Source organism: Taurulus bubalis (genome assembly GCF_910589615.1).
Source record: "Taurulus bubalis genome assembly, chromosome: 9".
NCBI classification, from domain to species: domain Eukaryota; kingdom Metazoa; phylum Chordata; class Actinopteri; order Perciformes; family Cottidae; genus Taurulus; species Taurulus bubalis.
The window spans coordinates 5,977,075-5,991,705 of NC_136597.1; the positions used below are offsets into that span (position 1 = coordinate 5,977,075).

Genomic DNA, 14,631 nt, shown 5'->3' on the forward strand with positions numbered 1-14,631 from the left:
TTCGACACGGTCGATCATGACATACTACTAGACAGACTGAAAGTCTGGGTAGGACTCTCTGGCGCAGCACTTAACTGGTTTGAATCCTACTTGAAGGACCGGCAATACTTTGTGTCGGTAGCTAATTACACATCAGAGCTGACTAGGATGACATGTGGTGTTCCCCAAGGTTCAATACTGGGGCCTCTTCTGTTCAACATCTACATGCTTCCACTGACTCAGATTATGAAAAACAACAATGTGTGTTATCATAATTATGCAGATGACACACAACTCTACATAACTATATCACCAGGAGACTATAGTCCCATACAAGGGCTGGCTAAATGCATTGAAGAAATCAATAACTGGATGTGCAAGAGATTTTCTTCAATTAAATCAAGATAAAACAGAAGTAATTGTTTTTGGTCCCAAGGACGAACGATTGAAAGTCAGCGCTCAGCTTCAATCACTAATGTTAAAAACCTCAAACCAAGCCAGAAATCTAGGTGTAGTTATGGATTCAGACCTCAACCTGAACAGCCATATCAAGACAATTACAAAATCAGCCTACTATCACCTGAAGAATATATCAAGGGTTAGAGGACTTATGTCTCAACAGGATTTGGAGAAACTTGTCCATGCATTTATCTTCAGTAGACTTGACTACTGTAACTGTGTGTTCACAGGCCTCTGTAAAAAGTCAATCAGAAAGCTGCAGCTGATTTAGAACGCTGCAGCTCGAGTCCTCACTAAGACCAGGAAAGTGGATCACATCACTCCAGTTCTGAGGTCTTTGCACTGGCTCCTTGTCAAACAAAAAATTGACTTTAAAATCCTGCTGCTGGTTTATAAAGCACTGAATGGTTTATGGCCTAAGTATGTTTGCGATCTACTGCTACCTTATGAACCATCCCGACCCCTCAGGTCGTCTGGGACGGGTCTACTTTCTGTTCCAAGAGTCAGAACTAAACATGGCTCCTTTAAGTCCACATTGAAGACTTTTCTGTTTGCTGCTGCCTTTAACTGAACCAGATTCAATTACTGCATCTCACTACTGCATTTTATTTCTTAAAATGCACTGCAACTTTTATTTTTTATTTTGCTTTTTCAACTTTGATTTTGCTTTTTGACTGTTTTAATGATTTCTTAACTGTTTTAAATCTGCATTATGTTTTGATGCTTTTAATGGTTTTATGTGAAGCACTTTGAATCGCCTTGTTGTTGAAATGTGCTATACAAATAAACTTGCCTTGCCTTGCCTATCAAAACGTTTCATACAAAAGACGCCAAACAACACACAGTCCCGATTTCTGAAATATGCTCATGCTTTTCATTTTAATCGTTTTAATCATTTCTATGAATTTATTTGGTTAATTTTGAGATTTGGACTGCATGAGAAACAATCTAATCATACACATCGTCATCGACAGCGTGTATTATCACTCACATTATCGCTTTGAGATTACTTTTACTTGAATACTGCACATTGTTCACAGTATTCATCGCGCTAAGGCGTATTAGTCAGATTTGTAATCGGGACTTTTACTCCGTGGTAAAAGCGGGTAACGCTGCCACAGCACAGCTGCGCTCCACAGTCTCCTCGAGCAAAACACGGGATGCCTCCTACAGAAAATGGAGGCATCCCGCATCGGGCTGCTTCTTTACCGAGATGGAGAAGTTAGTGGCGAAGCGAACAACTTCCAACCAACCAGTTGGTCTTCATCGTCCCAAGTGTTTTCTTGTAAACCCGAAAATAAAGCATATATCTCACCTTAGTATCGTTGCTTGCTGTTACCGTGTGGTCTGGACTCAATGGGGTGGGCTATAGATAAAACACATCCTTAGGGGAAGGCTGCTCAACAGGCAACGACTGTTTCCTTGTGATTATATAAGTGTTCATTGTACTGAGTTGACCGCCTCTACACGTGGACTACAGCCAGCCATGCACGCACTAGTGGCGTCTGTGGAGGGATTTGCTCAGATTCCAAGAGCAGGTGAAAGAGGAGCACCTTGTGGTGATCAATGAATTCAAATATATAAAATAGATATTGAAACGATTAGTTGGATTCAGCCAATTGTGTTTTCTGAAAACGTATATTTACATTTTCAAATGAGACAATAGGCTCGTTAGAGCTGCGCCTCGCCTGGAATCCAGACGAGAGCAGGCGGCGTTATAAAAAACTGAAGTCAAGTCAGACAGTTTTAGGCTGCCTTCAACGTATCAGTACTGTACTTAAGTCGTTGTTTTGGATATCTGTACGCTACTTCACTATTTATATTTATGTTGACTTTTACTGGATATCCAAAGCAAACTGATACTGTTACTTGAAGACAATATTTTCACGGATCGGGTCCCATCTCGGCGTGACGGGAGACAACGACAGACGTGTGTTCGTTGTGTCCAGTCTACTCCGTTACTCATCACCCGCTGCACAAAGACAGGATGTTGGAAATGGACGCAGATTTTCGTGCTTTCTTTTGGCGATCTCAGGATACTCTGCCTTGGTTTTAATCCAGAACACTGGCAGAGTTGAAACAGACTTTTAAGTTTCATATTTGGGGTAATTTATCAAGTTACGTCTGAAGTTACCAAGGGACCCACGGACCCACGGACCGGTACCGGGCGGAATGAGCATACTTATAAACTCCTTCATAGTGTCATATTGCTTTTCGGAGAATTATGATGATAAGTTCATAGTAGATGCAAAAGTATACTTATGTACAATATATTATGTTGAACATTGTTGCTCCTGGATGGATCACAGCCAACACAATTATGTGCAACACAACTCCTTGTCCTTGGTCATGGTGGCCACAGTACTTAAAAGAATAATAATAATAATAATAATAATAATAATAATAATAATAATAATAATAATATACAATCAGCTCTCTGATGTGGCGCCTGGATGTGGCGCCTGGCTCTAAAATCGGCGGCCGCCTCGCTCTCGTGAGATTATCGTTGACCACGTATGCATGACGTCAGAGCAGGTCGGGACCTAGTCGGACACAAATCTAATCGGCGCCGATCGGCGGCCATCGATTCTGCGCAGAACTGGCTCATCTCGAACGAACCTATTATCATATCATACATCCCAGAACAGAAATCTCAACGTTGGATAAAGCCAGAGCCAAATTATTGTTTCATTATGTTGACATGAGTAAAATGGTTGTGACAGGGAATTTGGGAAATCTCACTTGTTTAATCAGAAAACACTGTCAACAAGCATAAAGAAAGAAAAGGAAATGTACATTTTCTATGAAAACCAGCAATTGCATGCTAAATATGAACAAATCCCCTTCATATCAACAAAACTCTTATTTCAGGTGTTTCATTATCACCATACTTCCTCGAAGTGTCACAACCGTCACTAGACGGTAGTGCTTTTATTTTGTTGTCTTGTCACTTCCTGTTTTACTTTGAAATCATCCTCCTGTGTCATGTCTGCTGTCTTTACTTCCTCATGTGTGATTACCTCTCCCTGCCCTGATGTGTTTCACCTGTGTCTCGTTAACTCCCCTCCCAGTGTGTATATATACTCTGTACTTCACTTGTCTCGTTGCCAGTTCGTTTTTCTTCACCTGTGAGTCAACTTACCAGCGTTTTTCCTGCCTGATATCCTGTTCTGATTCCGACGTCCCTTCGTTTCCGAGTAAGCCTGATCCCTGCCTGTACCTCTGCCGAGTTTGACTGCCTTCCTGTGAATGACCCTGGACTGTTTACGTTGGCGATTCTACTCTCCCCTGAGTGAGACAGCTGCTCTCACCACAGCGGGTCAGAGCCTTGCCGACCGGCCTCAGTCCCTCCCCAGTTACATCGGGAGAACCTTCGGCGGTCCTTCTCCAGAGACTCTATCCTGTTGCAATATTACCTTTATCAATAAAGGAATTCTTGTGAACTTTACTCTCTGCCTCGGGTCGTGCATTTGGGTTCTTTCATTAGTGCTCCGGCGTGACACGAAGAGACATCCGTCCACCATCCATCTCACGTGGATGAGCCCTCGTGCCAAATCTAGATTGAAATTTATACAAGCATTGGTGATTTTCTTAAATAGTATACTGTTGTATTTTCATCTTTTATACGCTTATATACTTTTAAACACCTTATCAAGTTGGTTTATGCCAGTAATATTATCTTCTGATGTACTAAAGATATTATTTAGTACTTACAAAGGTACTTTTGTTTGTATTTTGGCGCTCTCTTTCAGTTCAAAAATTTAATTAATTTCCTCTATTAAATCCTGCCAGACACAATAGCATGTCTGTTGCTTGGAGAATGCAGTGCTGGAGAATATAACGTCAAGCTAGCTGTACAGCTTAAAAATGTGTTGAATGCCACAACGTTTAGTGAGGAAAGCATGCCCGTTATACAGTATATAAAAAGCCCTCTCTTGGGGATTTTGATATACTGTATAACAGGCATGCAGAAATATTGTCTTCTTAAAAAAAAAAGTGTCCCCTCACTCAGCAGGTCCGGAAAATTTCAGAGCCGGTTCTCTCTCCAGGACCAATTCGTCAACTAATCTGTTAGAGGCGACCAAATTATAGCACAGCAGAAACAAACAACACCTCCAATTGGAACGCACAAAGCTACATGCAGAGCTGTCTGGTCCTAAAAACTCAGAGTGGCAGATTATTTGAGCACAGTGACTGTCGAGGTAGTTCTTTGTTTTGTGTCAAAGTACAGGGGTCACTGGGGACTAGGAGGTCAAAAGGTCACCATCCATCATGATCAACATTCCTGAGTGACAGAAGGGAGTTTACTTACAGTCTCAGGGAGCAAAAAAAAAAGTAAATCACGCCTCCCTGAAGAACAGCGCTCCTCCCAGCTGTGCAGGGAAGAGATATTGGAGACAGAGCTGCACTTTAAGTCCATCCTGAATTTGACCACATGCAGCAAACTAAACAAAGTCCTCTTCCTGTTGGGAGAGCCCACCGAGAGCTGCAGTCCAGCAGCAAAGTGTGTCTCTAACTGCCACACTTTGAGCGCCAGTGAATGAAGAGACAGTGAGTGTGATTACTAGCAGCAGCAAGTCTGTGGCAAATATATGTCATCACTCCACCACTCTATACCTCTAGTTATTTAGTATACAGTCGGCTTTATGCCGCAGCTGACTGTTGGCAGTCATGTATGACCTGGCTTTGTGACTCGGGTCGTCTGAGAAAACAGGACCTAACTTTCAAAGAGAGAATCATACCGCTGGACCAGTGTGCACACTTTAAAATCTATTATAGTCTATTATTAAAGTCTTCTCAGAGGTGATGTGGCACGTGTCCTGTCATCTAGTCAAACAACACCCTCTGTGCAATATTCACTGCGATAGTTAAGAGTGGCAAGTTAGATAAATAACTATTGCTTTCTTCTTCTATGCCAGGAGTAGATACAACGTGTTAAAAAAGATACACATTGTTTGAGAAAATAACCCCAGAGGTTAAAAGAGGGTATTCATGGGATCCGAACCAAATAACTCCCTCACCTAAAACAACAATCGTATCCCTACACCAATACCTGCACCTGCGTCCAATTTTTAATTTTTTTTTCGTGCCCATGAGCAACAAGTCATAAAGACACGCATTACGTATTAATGCTGTTGTCCAGCAGGTGGCGCTAAAGCACAAAGAGTTTAATCGTCAACCTTCATGAAGCGAAGAAGAACAGCCTTCATGTCCTCTATCACGTCCTCAGACAGCATGTAAATATGCGTGAACTCCTCCTCGTTCTCCACTTCGTTGAATTACTTTGAGCAGTGAAGATGAGCGGAAGAGGCAAAGGAGGAAAAGGACTCGGTAAAGGAGGCGCTAAGCGTCACCGTAAAGTCCTCCGTGATAACATCCAGGGAATCACCAAGCCCGCTATCCGCCGTCTGGCTCGCCGCGGTGGAGTGAAGCGTATCTCCGGTCTGATCTACGAGGAGACCCGCGGAGTGCTGAAGGTCTTTCTGGAGAACGTGATCCGTGATGCCGTCACCTACACCGAGCACGCCAAGAGGAAGACGGTGACCGCCATGGATGTGGTGTATGCTCTGAAGAGACAGGGACGCACTCTCTACGGCTTCGGGGGTTAAACTCTGACTGACCAACATCAAACAACAACGGTCCTTTTAAGGACCACACACTTAATCAACAAAGAGCTGAGTTCTGGATCACTTCTCCAGATAAAACTATCTGCATTAAATAATCAAACTGTAAATGTAGCCTCAATTGGTGTTATGCTGCCTTTAAAAAAAAAAAAAAAAAAAAGCCTTCAGGTTGTGAAAATATATCCATATATTCTACTTTGACTCTGGTCTCATGGAGCTCTCCTTACAATATGACTAGAAAGCCATTAAAGACGACAGATAATAAACATCTCAGTATTGCAGATGGAGGTGTCTGGTTAATTCACCAGTGACGGCCAGAGGAAAGAAGCTGTTCCTGTCTGGTGTTGGCATACAGAGCTCTGTAGCGCCTCCCAGAGGGGAGGAGTTGGAACAGCTTGTCTCCAGGGTGTGAGGGTCTGCAGGGGTCTTTCCAGCCCGCTTCCTGACTGGAGGTGTACAAGTCCAGGATGGACTCTTCATACTGCTGTTTTTAGTTAGTTTCCTTTTCTGCTAATGTGACCAATGCAGGATGGTCCAGATCTGTTCACAAAGCATGTAATACCCTAGACCAGTGGTGTCAAACATGAGGGCCGGATCCGGCCCGCAAGGGGGTCCAATCGGCCCACCGGATAACTGTTCACCTTTTTCTTTTTTTTGCCAATATTCGCCAAACGAGGAATACTGTGACTGATAGGATTTCCGATCTTTCAGCAGGGCTGCAGACGGTGCACCATCAATGATTGGGAGAAAAACAGGCGTTGTGACGAAATTCATGGAGAAAGTACAAGCTGCAAATGTAGAATAACGTCTCAATTTTTGGTCTAGTTTATTGTAGAAAGACCTTGAAATAGGGTTCATCATCCAAACACATTCACCAATGATTTAAACAGACATATTGTCGTTATGTATAGGTTATTATGCTGTGATTATACTGGTCTAGCCCACTTGAGATCAAAATGGGCAGCATGTGGCCCGTTAACTAAAATGAGTTTGACACCCCTGCGCTAGACTGATCCTGTATCTGTTTGATTGGTTGTTTCAAGACTGGCTTTTCTAAATCAGAAGCTGTTATGTTGGAGTAATAATCACTATTTACCTTTTCATTTCAGTTGTATTAACTGTCTCATAACAATCAATGCCTTCAGGAGCACTAGATGGTAGTTTTGGACACAATCATTTCAAAGTTGCTAATTATATAGTATAATAAATAGATTTAGGATTACATGGATTGAGCAAGGCCAGAGCGAGACTTTCTCTTTTGTAGAAAGTGCATGCTGTGTACGGTACTGAGGTGTGTAATATGTCTCTATGACAAGGCTATTGTTCTCATTATAAAGAATATTAATGAAAATGTAATTAAAATAGCATGACTTTATGAATAAGTTATATCCTGTATATTTAACCTGTTTCATTAAAAAAGTATATATTGTACTTTGTCTCCTTTTTAGTCTTTAGATGCTCCACTCCCTCATATCTCCAACCTGCTCTCCAGTCTGTTTCTTCATGGTGTATAAAGTGCCATTGAGTCCTGTTTGTCCAAACCATAATCCAAAAAAGTTAAATCTAAATTTCTGCTCAGTGTCATTATTCCCAATTTCCTGCCAATCTTTCATTTCACGGTGCTGTGTCATTTTACATTTTCCCCCTCGAAAATGTTATCACTTTTGTTTAATGCATATCGATCCCAACATTAATTGGTATTGGAACAGAAATAAGCATCTATTCCTAATTTTTGTACATTTAATAATGACAATAATGACATAAACCTGAGTTATACGATCATCTGGAGCTGTTTGATCTGAATATATTGCTACTTTAATTGGTTTAACCTCCTCTACCCACTGAAGACTATTGGTGTCAGTTCTGCTGTGTACTGATCAGCTGTTTGCAATTATTTTAAAAGTTCCTTTATCAAAAACTGCTGTTTGACACTTCTAATATTCAACACTGGTAGATGTATCAATATTATAGCAACTATTCATATGAAACGTATTCATCAGCTGAGGACATGTTCACATCAAGCAGCTCTGATAGGAAGTCTGGCTGAACTGCACCATGAGCCTCGACCATCATCAGTGTGTTTGCTGCTCCCAGAATAACTTCAGTTTATTATGAAGTGATCAACACCAGACGGTTGTTTTTACATCGAGACCCTGAACAAACATGTGGACCAGTTGGAAAACGTGTTTTGATGGAGATCGGATAGATTTTAAATCATTTAAAGAGAGAAATGAGTCGGAAAAGCCGCTGATCAGCGCTCTCCACGGCGGTGAGTAGGTGAGGTTTGGAGGCTCCTCAAACTAAATACAGAGATCATCGGAGCTCTACGTGACTTCAAGATGAAGAGAAACATTTCCTCTATCGGCTGCCTTCACCGCCAGCCTTCAGTACTTGTTCCACGTGTAGTTTTTAGTCTTTTATCAGTGAAGAGAAAACACAAGTGAGTCGGCTTTCAGGCTGCTCAGAGGAGTCTCGGGCTGGGTTGAGTCTCCACGGTTCTCATGTAGTGTTCAAGTACCGCCTCCTGCTCGGAAATCTCCATCAGTCAGACTCTCGTGTTTTCTCAGGACAGCGGATCAACGGAAGAAAATGGCAGAAGTAGCTCCAGCTCCAGCGGCCGCGCCGGCCAAAGCAGCCAAGAAGAAGGTGACCAAGCCGAAGAAGGCTGGTCCCAGCGTGGCCGAGCTCATCGTGAAAGCTGTGGCCGCATCCAAGGAGCGCAGCGGCGTGTCTGCTGCCGCCGTCAAGAAGGCTCTGACCGCCGGAGGATACGATGTGGACAAGAACAAGTCCCGCGTCAAGACTGCCATCAAGAGCCTGGTGACCAAGGGGACTCTGGTCCAGACCAAGGGGACCGGGGCCTCCGGCTCCTTCAGGATGAGCAAACAGGCGGCCGGCAAACCGGCAAAGAAAGTCGCTCCCAAAGCCAAGAAGCCCGCAGCGAAGAAACCTACAGCGGCCAAGAAGCCCAAAGCAGCGGCAGCAAGGAAACCTGTGGCCGCCGCAAAGAAGTCCCCGAAGAAGGCCAAGAAACCCAAAGCAGCGGCCAAGAAACCCGCCGCAGCGGCCAAGAGCCCCAAGAAGGCAGCCAAGAGCCCCAAGAAGGCAGCCAAGAGCCCCAAGAAGGCGCCGAGGAAGGCCCCCGCAGCCAGGAAGACCCCCGTCAAGAAGGTCGTCAAGCCCAAAGCCAAGAAAGCAGCACCCAAGAGGAAGTGAGCTGCTCTCCGGCTGAACCACCAACGCTCCTATAAAAGGCTCTTTTAAGAGCCACCCACTCCACCTTTAAGAGCTGTTTCCTCCTGATTTTTATTATTGGCATTAAACAGCAGACATGAAAGTTAAACTGGGATTACATTTAGACAACAAAGTCGAAACTGTGTGGCTTATTCTGCTCCAGATAAACTGCCTCAAATAACTCGTGTAAAGTGTGATGAGGGACGGCAGTCTATAATGTACGTGCGTTTGTTTTTTTGGAAGAACAAATAAAATGAGAAACATTCAAATTAGACACTAATTAATGTTCAACTTGTAAGTACAAATTAACTTTGGCTCAACAGACGTCCCATTGTTTAAATATAGTTTCAAGTACCTTAACAAATCTAAATGTGAATAAACACCTAATTTAAATAAAAGCTGTAATACATAAATTACAAAAAGTAATCTAAGAGCATTAGAGATAAAACTCAAAACCAGTCAGGAGATCCAATAAAGTTCACCAAGCGCCTACATTAAGACCCTGATTATTTTTGATCTACATGTTAACTTCTTGCCCTTTTACATTTTATGTATTACATTATTTTTTATATATAATAATATATAAACACGTGTTTTGAATGTGTCATTATCGGTTATGACTAAAGTTGATTTTGTTTTGCAACTCAAATGCCTGGAGAAGTCAAACCCAGATATTTATTTAGAGCAAATTTAAGTGAGACAATTCTGTTTAACAATAAATGGAGTACATGTAATATACAGACCAGGTTTAAATATTGATATATGGACATTAATGGTAAATACATATTTTACTATAGTATATGACTAACATACAGTGGTTGTGAATTGATTCTTTATCATTGGAAATGTAACCAATTGCCTTTAGATCTTATTTGTATACACATTAAATAGTTGCTGATATGTGCATTTAATATCAATAATTGGCTTCAGAAACACTAGGAATGTATCCCTCCAGACTAACACTGGACACTATGTAGTGTTTATAGTCAGTGGATCAGATTGAGCGCATCAGGAATTGATCATTAGAAGAGGTGGGTGGCTCTTAAAAGAGCCGTTGAGTTGTTGTCTCCAGCAGGTCTACTTGGAGCTGGTGTACTTGGTCACGGCCTTGGTTCCCTCAGACACGGCGTGCTTCGCCAGCTCCCCGGGCAGCAGCAGGCGGACAGCGGTCTGGATCTCCCTGGAAGTGATGGTGGAGCGCTTGTTGTAGTGAGCCAGACGAGAGGCCTCACCGGCGATGCGCTCAAAGATGTCGCTCACGAAGCAGTTCATGATGCCCATGGCCTTGGACGAGATGCCGGTATCGGGGTGGACCTGCTTCATCACCTTGTACACGTAGATGGCGTAGCTCTCCTTCCTGGACTTACGCCTCTTCTTGCCGGTCTTGGCGGCGGTCTTAGAGACGGCTTTCTTGGAGCCCTTCTTGGGCGCTTTCACGGTGCTGGCGTCAGGCATGATTAGTAAACTGAGTTCACGGACCAAGGTAAGGGGCGACGCTTCAAAACGATCTATTTATATCCACTTGATGCAAATGAGGCTGTGCTGTTGCTCGCACAGGATTGGTTGTCTGCCTGGCGGGACTGCGCATGTGTCGCACAGACCGCTTCTAAGCAGAAGTAGCTGCTGTCTGCGTGACTTGATTCATGTCATTGATACAAACCAATAAAACAAACAGGTTCAAATGAATTCAGAAGGCGTTGGAAGTGATTCATCGACTGACAACAACAATTAACTGGATTTATGTGAATTCTGCCTTGTCTTGAGCTTTGCTGGAGCCTCAGGACACAGAATGTAATTGCCAACAACAGCTTCGCCAGGATTGTTGTGCATATCACAAATAACAACCTTTACTTTAGATTTAATTTAGCAGTGCATTCAACCATGAGGTCAAACTCAAGTACAATTTCTTCAAGAATACCGAATTACAAAGTGCAATAAGTAAGTGCTACTAAGGTGCTACTTTCCTTGAACTTGTTCTTCCAATGTTTGCTTTTGAAATATGTGTAGCGCCCGGTCTTAAATTAATTTCAAAGGAAAGTTATAATCTTGTTGCCTAATATTCAGTCCTGCTGATCTTTGAAATGCGGTAATCAGAGTTCAATGTTGGTGTTTTATCTCTAATGTAAATGCAAATAAAACATGAATCAAACGCTCCTTGAGTAGACATTATAAAGTAGAGGTAAACCAGTGTAAGATCAATCATTTATTATTTATGCAATGTAGAGTTTGACAAATGTATTCTACAACATTTTAGAGAATATTCCTGATATCAGTGATTGTCCTATTTTTGTTTCTACATAATTTAAAGGTTAACTGTTCAGTTGGCGCAAGTGAGCCTTCCTGTACATTGGTATAGTCTCAACAATATAAGAGACATTATGTCTGCAACAATTGGATCTCTTTAGGAGAAAAAAATGACTTATTAAGTGAACATTAGTATGGATTTAAAACAATTTGAACTACAACCTCAGCAATAATGGAGATGGTGGAAGGAATAACAAAGGCAGAAGGTTTTATTGAGGACGTGTGGGTTGAGAGGGACAGCTCACAAAACTACAAACAAACATTTAAATGAACTTTGGTTTTCTCTTAAAAAGGAGCTAGAAATGATAAAATCTTGGTTTGATGTTCATACATTATCTCTTAATATAAAGACAATAAAATTCACAGATTTTGGAAATCAGAAATAATTAGATGGGGATATTGTATTAAAAAGCTATGATGATAAAATGTAAAGAGTTTTTGAGAGAAATGTCAGCAACTTGTTCTGCAGTCAGATCTTTTTTTATTTTTAATAATGGTTAGTTTGATATGGGGTCAGTGCACAATAATTTAAAAAAAATCTGTAATTGAACCATATAATATTGGTGTCCCCTTTAAGCACTGGAAGTAACGGATCCTATCAGCCATACACCTGACCATGTACAGTTGTGTTCAAAATAATAGCAGTCCCACATCACTAGCAAGATAAATCACTTTTTTTGTTAGAATTTCAACTTCTACATTGCAAGTAAGTTTCTAGAAGGTTTAGTTAAGGTATAGAAAACCAACAGACCCAACAGGCATGACATGCATGATGCTGATTCTGTGAAACTGAATAATTTACTGAAAGGGGCATGTTAAAGAAAATAGCAGTGCCGAGTTCAATTAGTGAGGTCATTGATTATGTGAATAAAATAGGTGTTAAACAGGTGGCCCTTATTTAAGGATCAAGGCAACCGACACTGCATATGCTGGCTGTGCATTTGTCCTTGAAAAACAGTAAAATGGGTCGTTCAAGACACTTTTCAGAAGAGCGTTCTTTGATTAAGAAATTAATAAAAGAGGTGAAAATTTATAAAGTGCAGAAAATGATAGGCTGTTCTGCTAAAATGATATAAAACGCTTTGAAATGCAGCCAAAACCAGAAAGGCAAGGAAGAAAAAGGAAAAACGACTATTTGAATGGATCGGAGCATAACCAAAATGGCAAAGGCTCAGCCAATGATCAGATCCAGGGGGATCAAAGATTGCCTGCGAGTACTGCAACAATCAGACGACGTCCATGTGAAGCCCCCGCAAAGTCCCATTGTTAAAAAAAAGACGTGCTGAAGCGGAATATGCCAAAGAACACATTGACTTGCCTAAAAAGAAATGGCGTAATAGTTTGTGGACTGATGAGTAAGATTGTTCTTTTTGGGTCTAAGGGCCACAGACGGTTTGTCAGACGTCCTGCAAACACTGAATTCAAGCCACAGTGAAGACGGTGAAGCATGGTGGTGAAAGCATGATATGGGGATGTTTCTCGTACTACGGTGTTGGTCCTATTTATCGCATAACAGGGATCATGGATCAGTTTGAGTACATCAGAAGACTGGAAGAAGTCAGGTTGCGGTATGCTGAACAGGAAGTGGATGTTTCAACAAGACAATGACCCCAAACACACCAGCAAGCATGTCAAAACTGCTATTTTGTTGATTATTTTTCTTGACTTTATTTAAAATATTATCAAATTCAATTACTTTTTCCAATTTTCTTGCTTTGAAATAGAATGTGCAGTGTCCCCAATGCATTTGTGCTCATTAAAATACAATTTATTTGAAGAATTTTACTCACCTTTTTAAACGCATTTAAAACTGTTGAGAACTTACTTTTCCGACATACAAGACTCAATGGCAATACATGAAAACACAGACTGAAGAGCAGAAGGTGGATATGAGGGAGTGGAGCATTGAAAGAGTAGAGGAGACAAACGGTACAATATTTATATATTTTGAATGAAATATACAGGATATAACTTATTTATGAAGAGTACTGTTGTATACAGCCAGCAGTGTTGAAACAGTCGTTTATGTTTCTTCAATGCACATAAATATCACTTGAAGCTCTGGATAATTGATCAGGAAATCAGCTTTTTATTGATTAAGTGTGTGGCCCTTAAAAGGACCGTTGTTGTTTGATGTTGGTCAGTCAGAGTTTAACCCCCGAAGCCGTAGAGAGTGCGTCCCTGTCTCTTCAGAGCATACACCACATCCATGGCGGTCACCGTCTTCCTCTTGGCGTGCTCGGTGTAGGTGACGGCATCACGGATCACGTTCTCCAGGAAGACCTTCAGCACTCCGCGGGTCTCCTCGTAGATCAGACCGGAGATACGCTTCACTCCACCGCGGCGAGCCAGACGGCGGATAGCGGGCTTGGTGATTCCCTGGATGTTATCACGGAGGACTTTACGGTGACGCTTAGCGCCTCCTTTACCGAGTCCTTTTCCTCCTTTTCCTCTTCCGCTCATCTTCACTGCTCAAAGTAATTCAACGAAGTGGAGAACGAGGAGGAGTTCACGCATATTTACATGCTGTCTGAGGACGTGATAGAGGACATGAAGGCTGTTCTTCTTCGCTTCATGAAGGTTGACGATTAAACTCTTTGTGCTTTAGCGCCACCTGCTGACCAACAGCATTAATACGTAATGCGTGTCTTTGTGACTTGTTGCTCATGGGCACGAAAAAAAAATTAAAAATTGGACGCAGGTGCAGGTATTGGTGTAGGGATACGATTGTTGTTTTAGGTGAGGGAGTTATTTGGTTCGGATCCCATGAATACCCTCTTTTAACCTCTGGGGTTATTTTCTCAAACAATGTGTATCTTTTTTAACACGTTGTATCTACTCCTGGCATAGAAGAAGAAAGCAATAGTTATTTATCTAGCTTGCCACTCTTAACTATCGCAGTGAATATTGCACAGAGGGTGTTGTTTGACTAGATGACAGGACACGTGCCACATCACCTCTGAGAAGACTTTAATAATAGACTATAATAGATTTTAAAGTGTGCACACTGGTCCAGCGGTATGATTCTCCC

The 14,631-nt window shown here is 41.9% G+C and overlaps 3 protein-coding genes across 3 annotated transcripts; 2 read left to right on the plus strand and 1 right to left on the minus strand.

The window, feature by feature from the left end:
• Window positions 1–5,735: 5,735 nt before the first annotated feature.
• Window positions 5,736–6,047, plus strand: LOC306741325 (histone H4; the record flags this gene model as incomplete). Its single annotated transcript, XM_079223602.1, has 1 exon — window positions 5,736–6,047. The coding sequence occupies one exon, from the start codon at window positions 5,736–5,738 to the stop codon at window positions 6,045–6,047; it is 312 nt and encodes a 103-aa protein (XP_079079728.1).
• A 2,604-nt stretch (window positions 6,048–8,651) lies between these two features.
• Window positions 8,652–10,831, plus strand: LOC306741324 (uncharacterized protein; the record flags this gene model as incomplete). The annotated part of the gene is made up of 2 exons (XM_079223601.1): window positions 8,652–9,274; window positions 10,418–10,831. The coding sequence occupies 2 exons, from the start codon at window positions 8,652–8,654 to the stop codon at window positions 10,755–10,757; spliced, it is 963 nt and encodes a 320-aa protein (XP_079079727.1). The 3' UTR covers window positions 10,758–10,831.
• Window positions 10,832–13,751: 2,920 nt separating this feature from the next.
• Window positions 13,752–14,063, minus strand: LOC306741949 (histone H4; the record flags this gene model as incomplete). The annotated part of the gene is made up of 1 exon (XM_079224285.1): window positions 13,752–14,063. The coding sequence occupies one exon, from the start codon at window positions 14,061–14,063 to the stop codon at window positions 13,752–13,754; it is 312 nt and encodes a 103-aa protein (XP_079080411.1).
• Window positions 14,064–14,631: the final 568 nt, after the last annotated feature.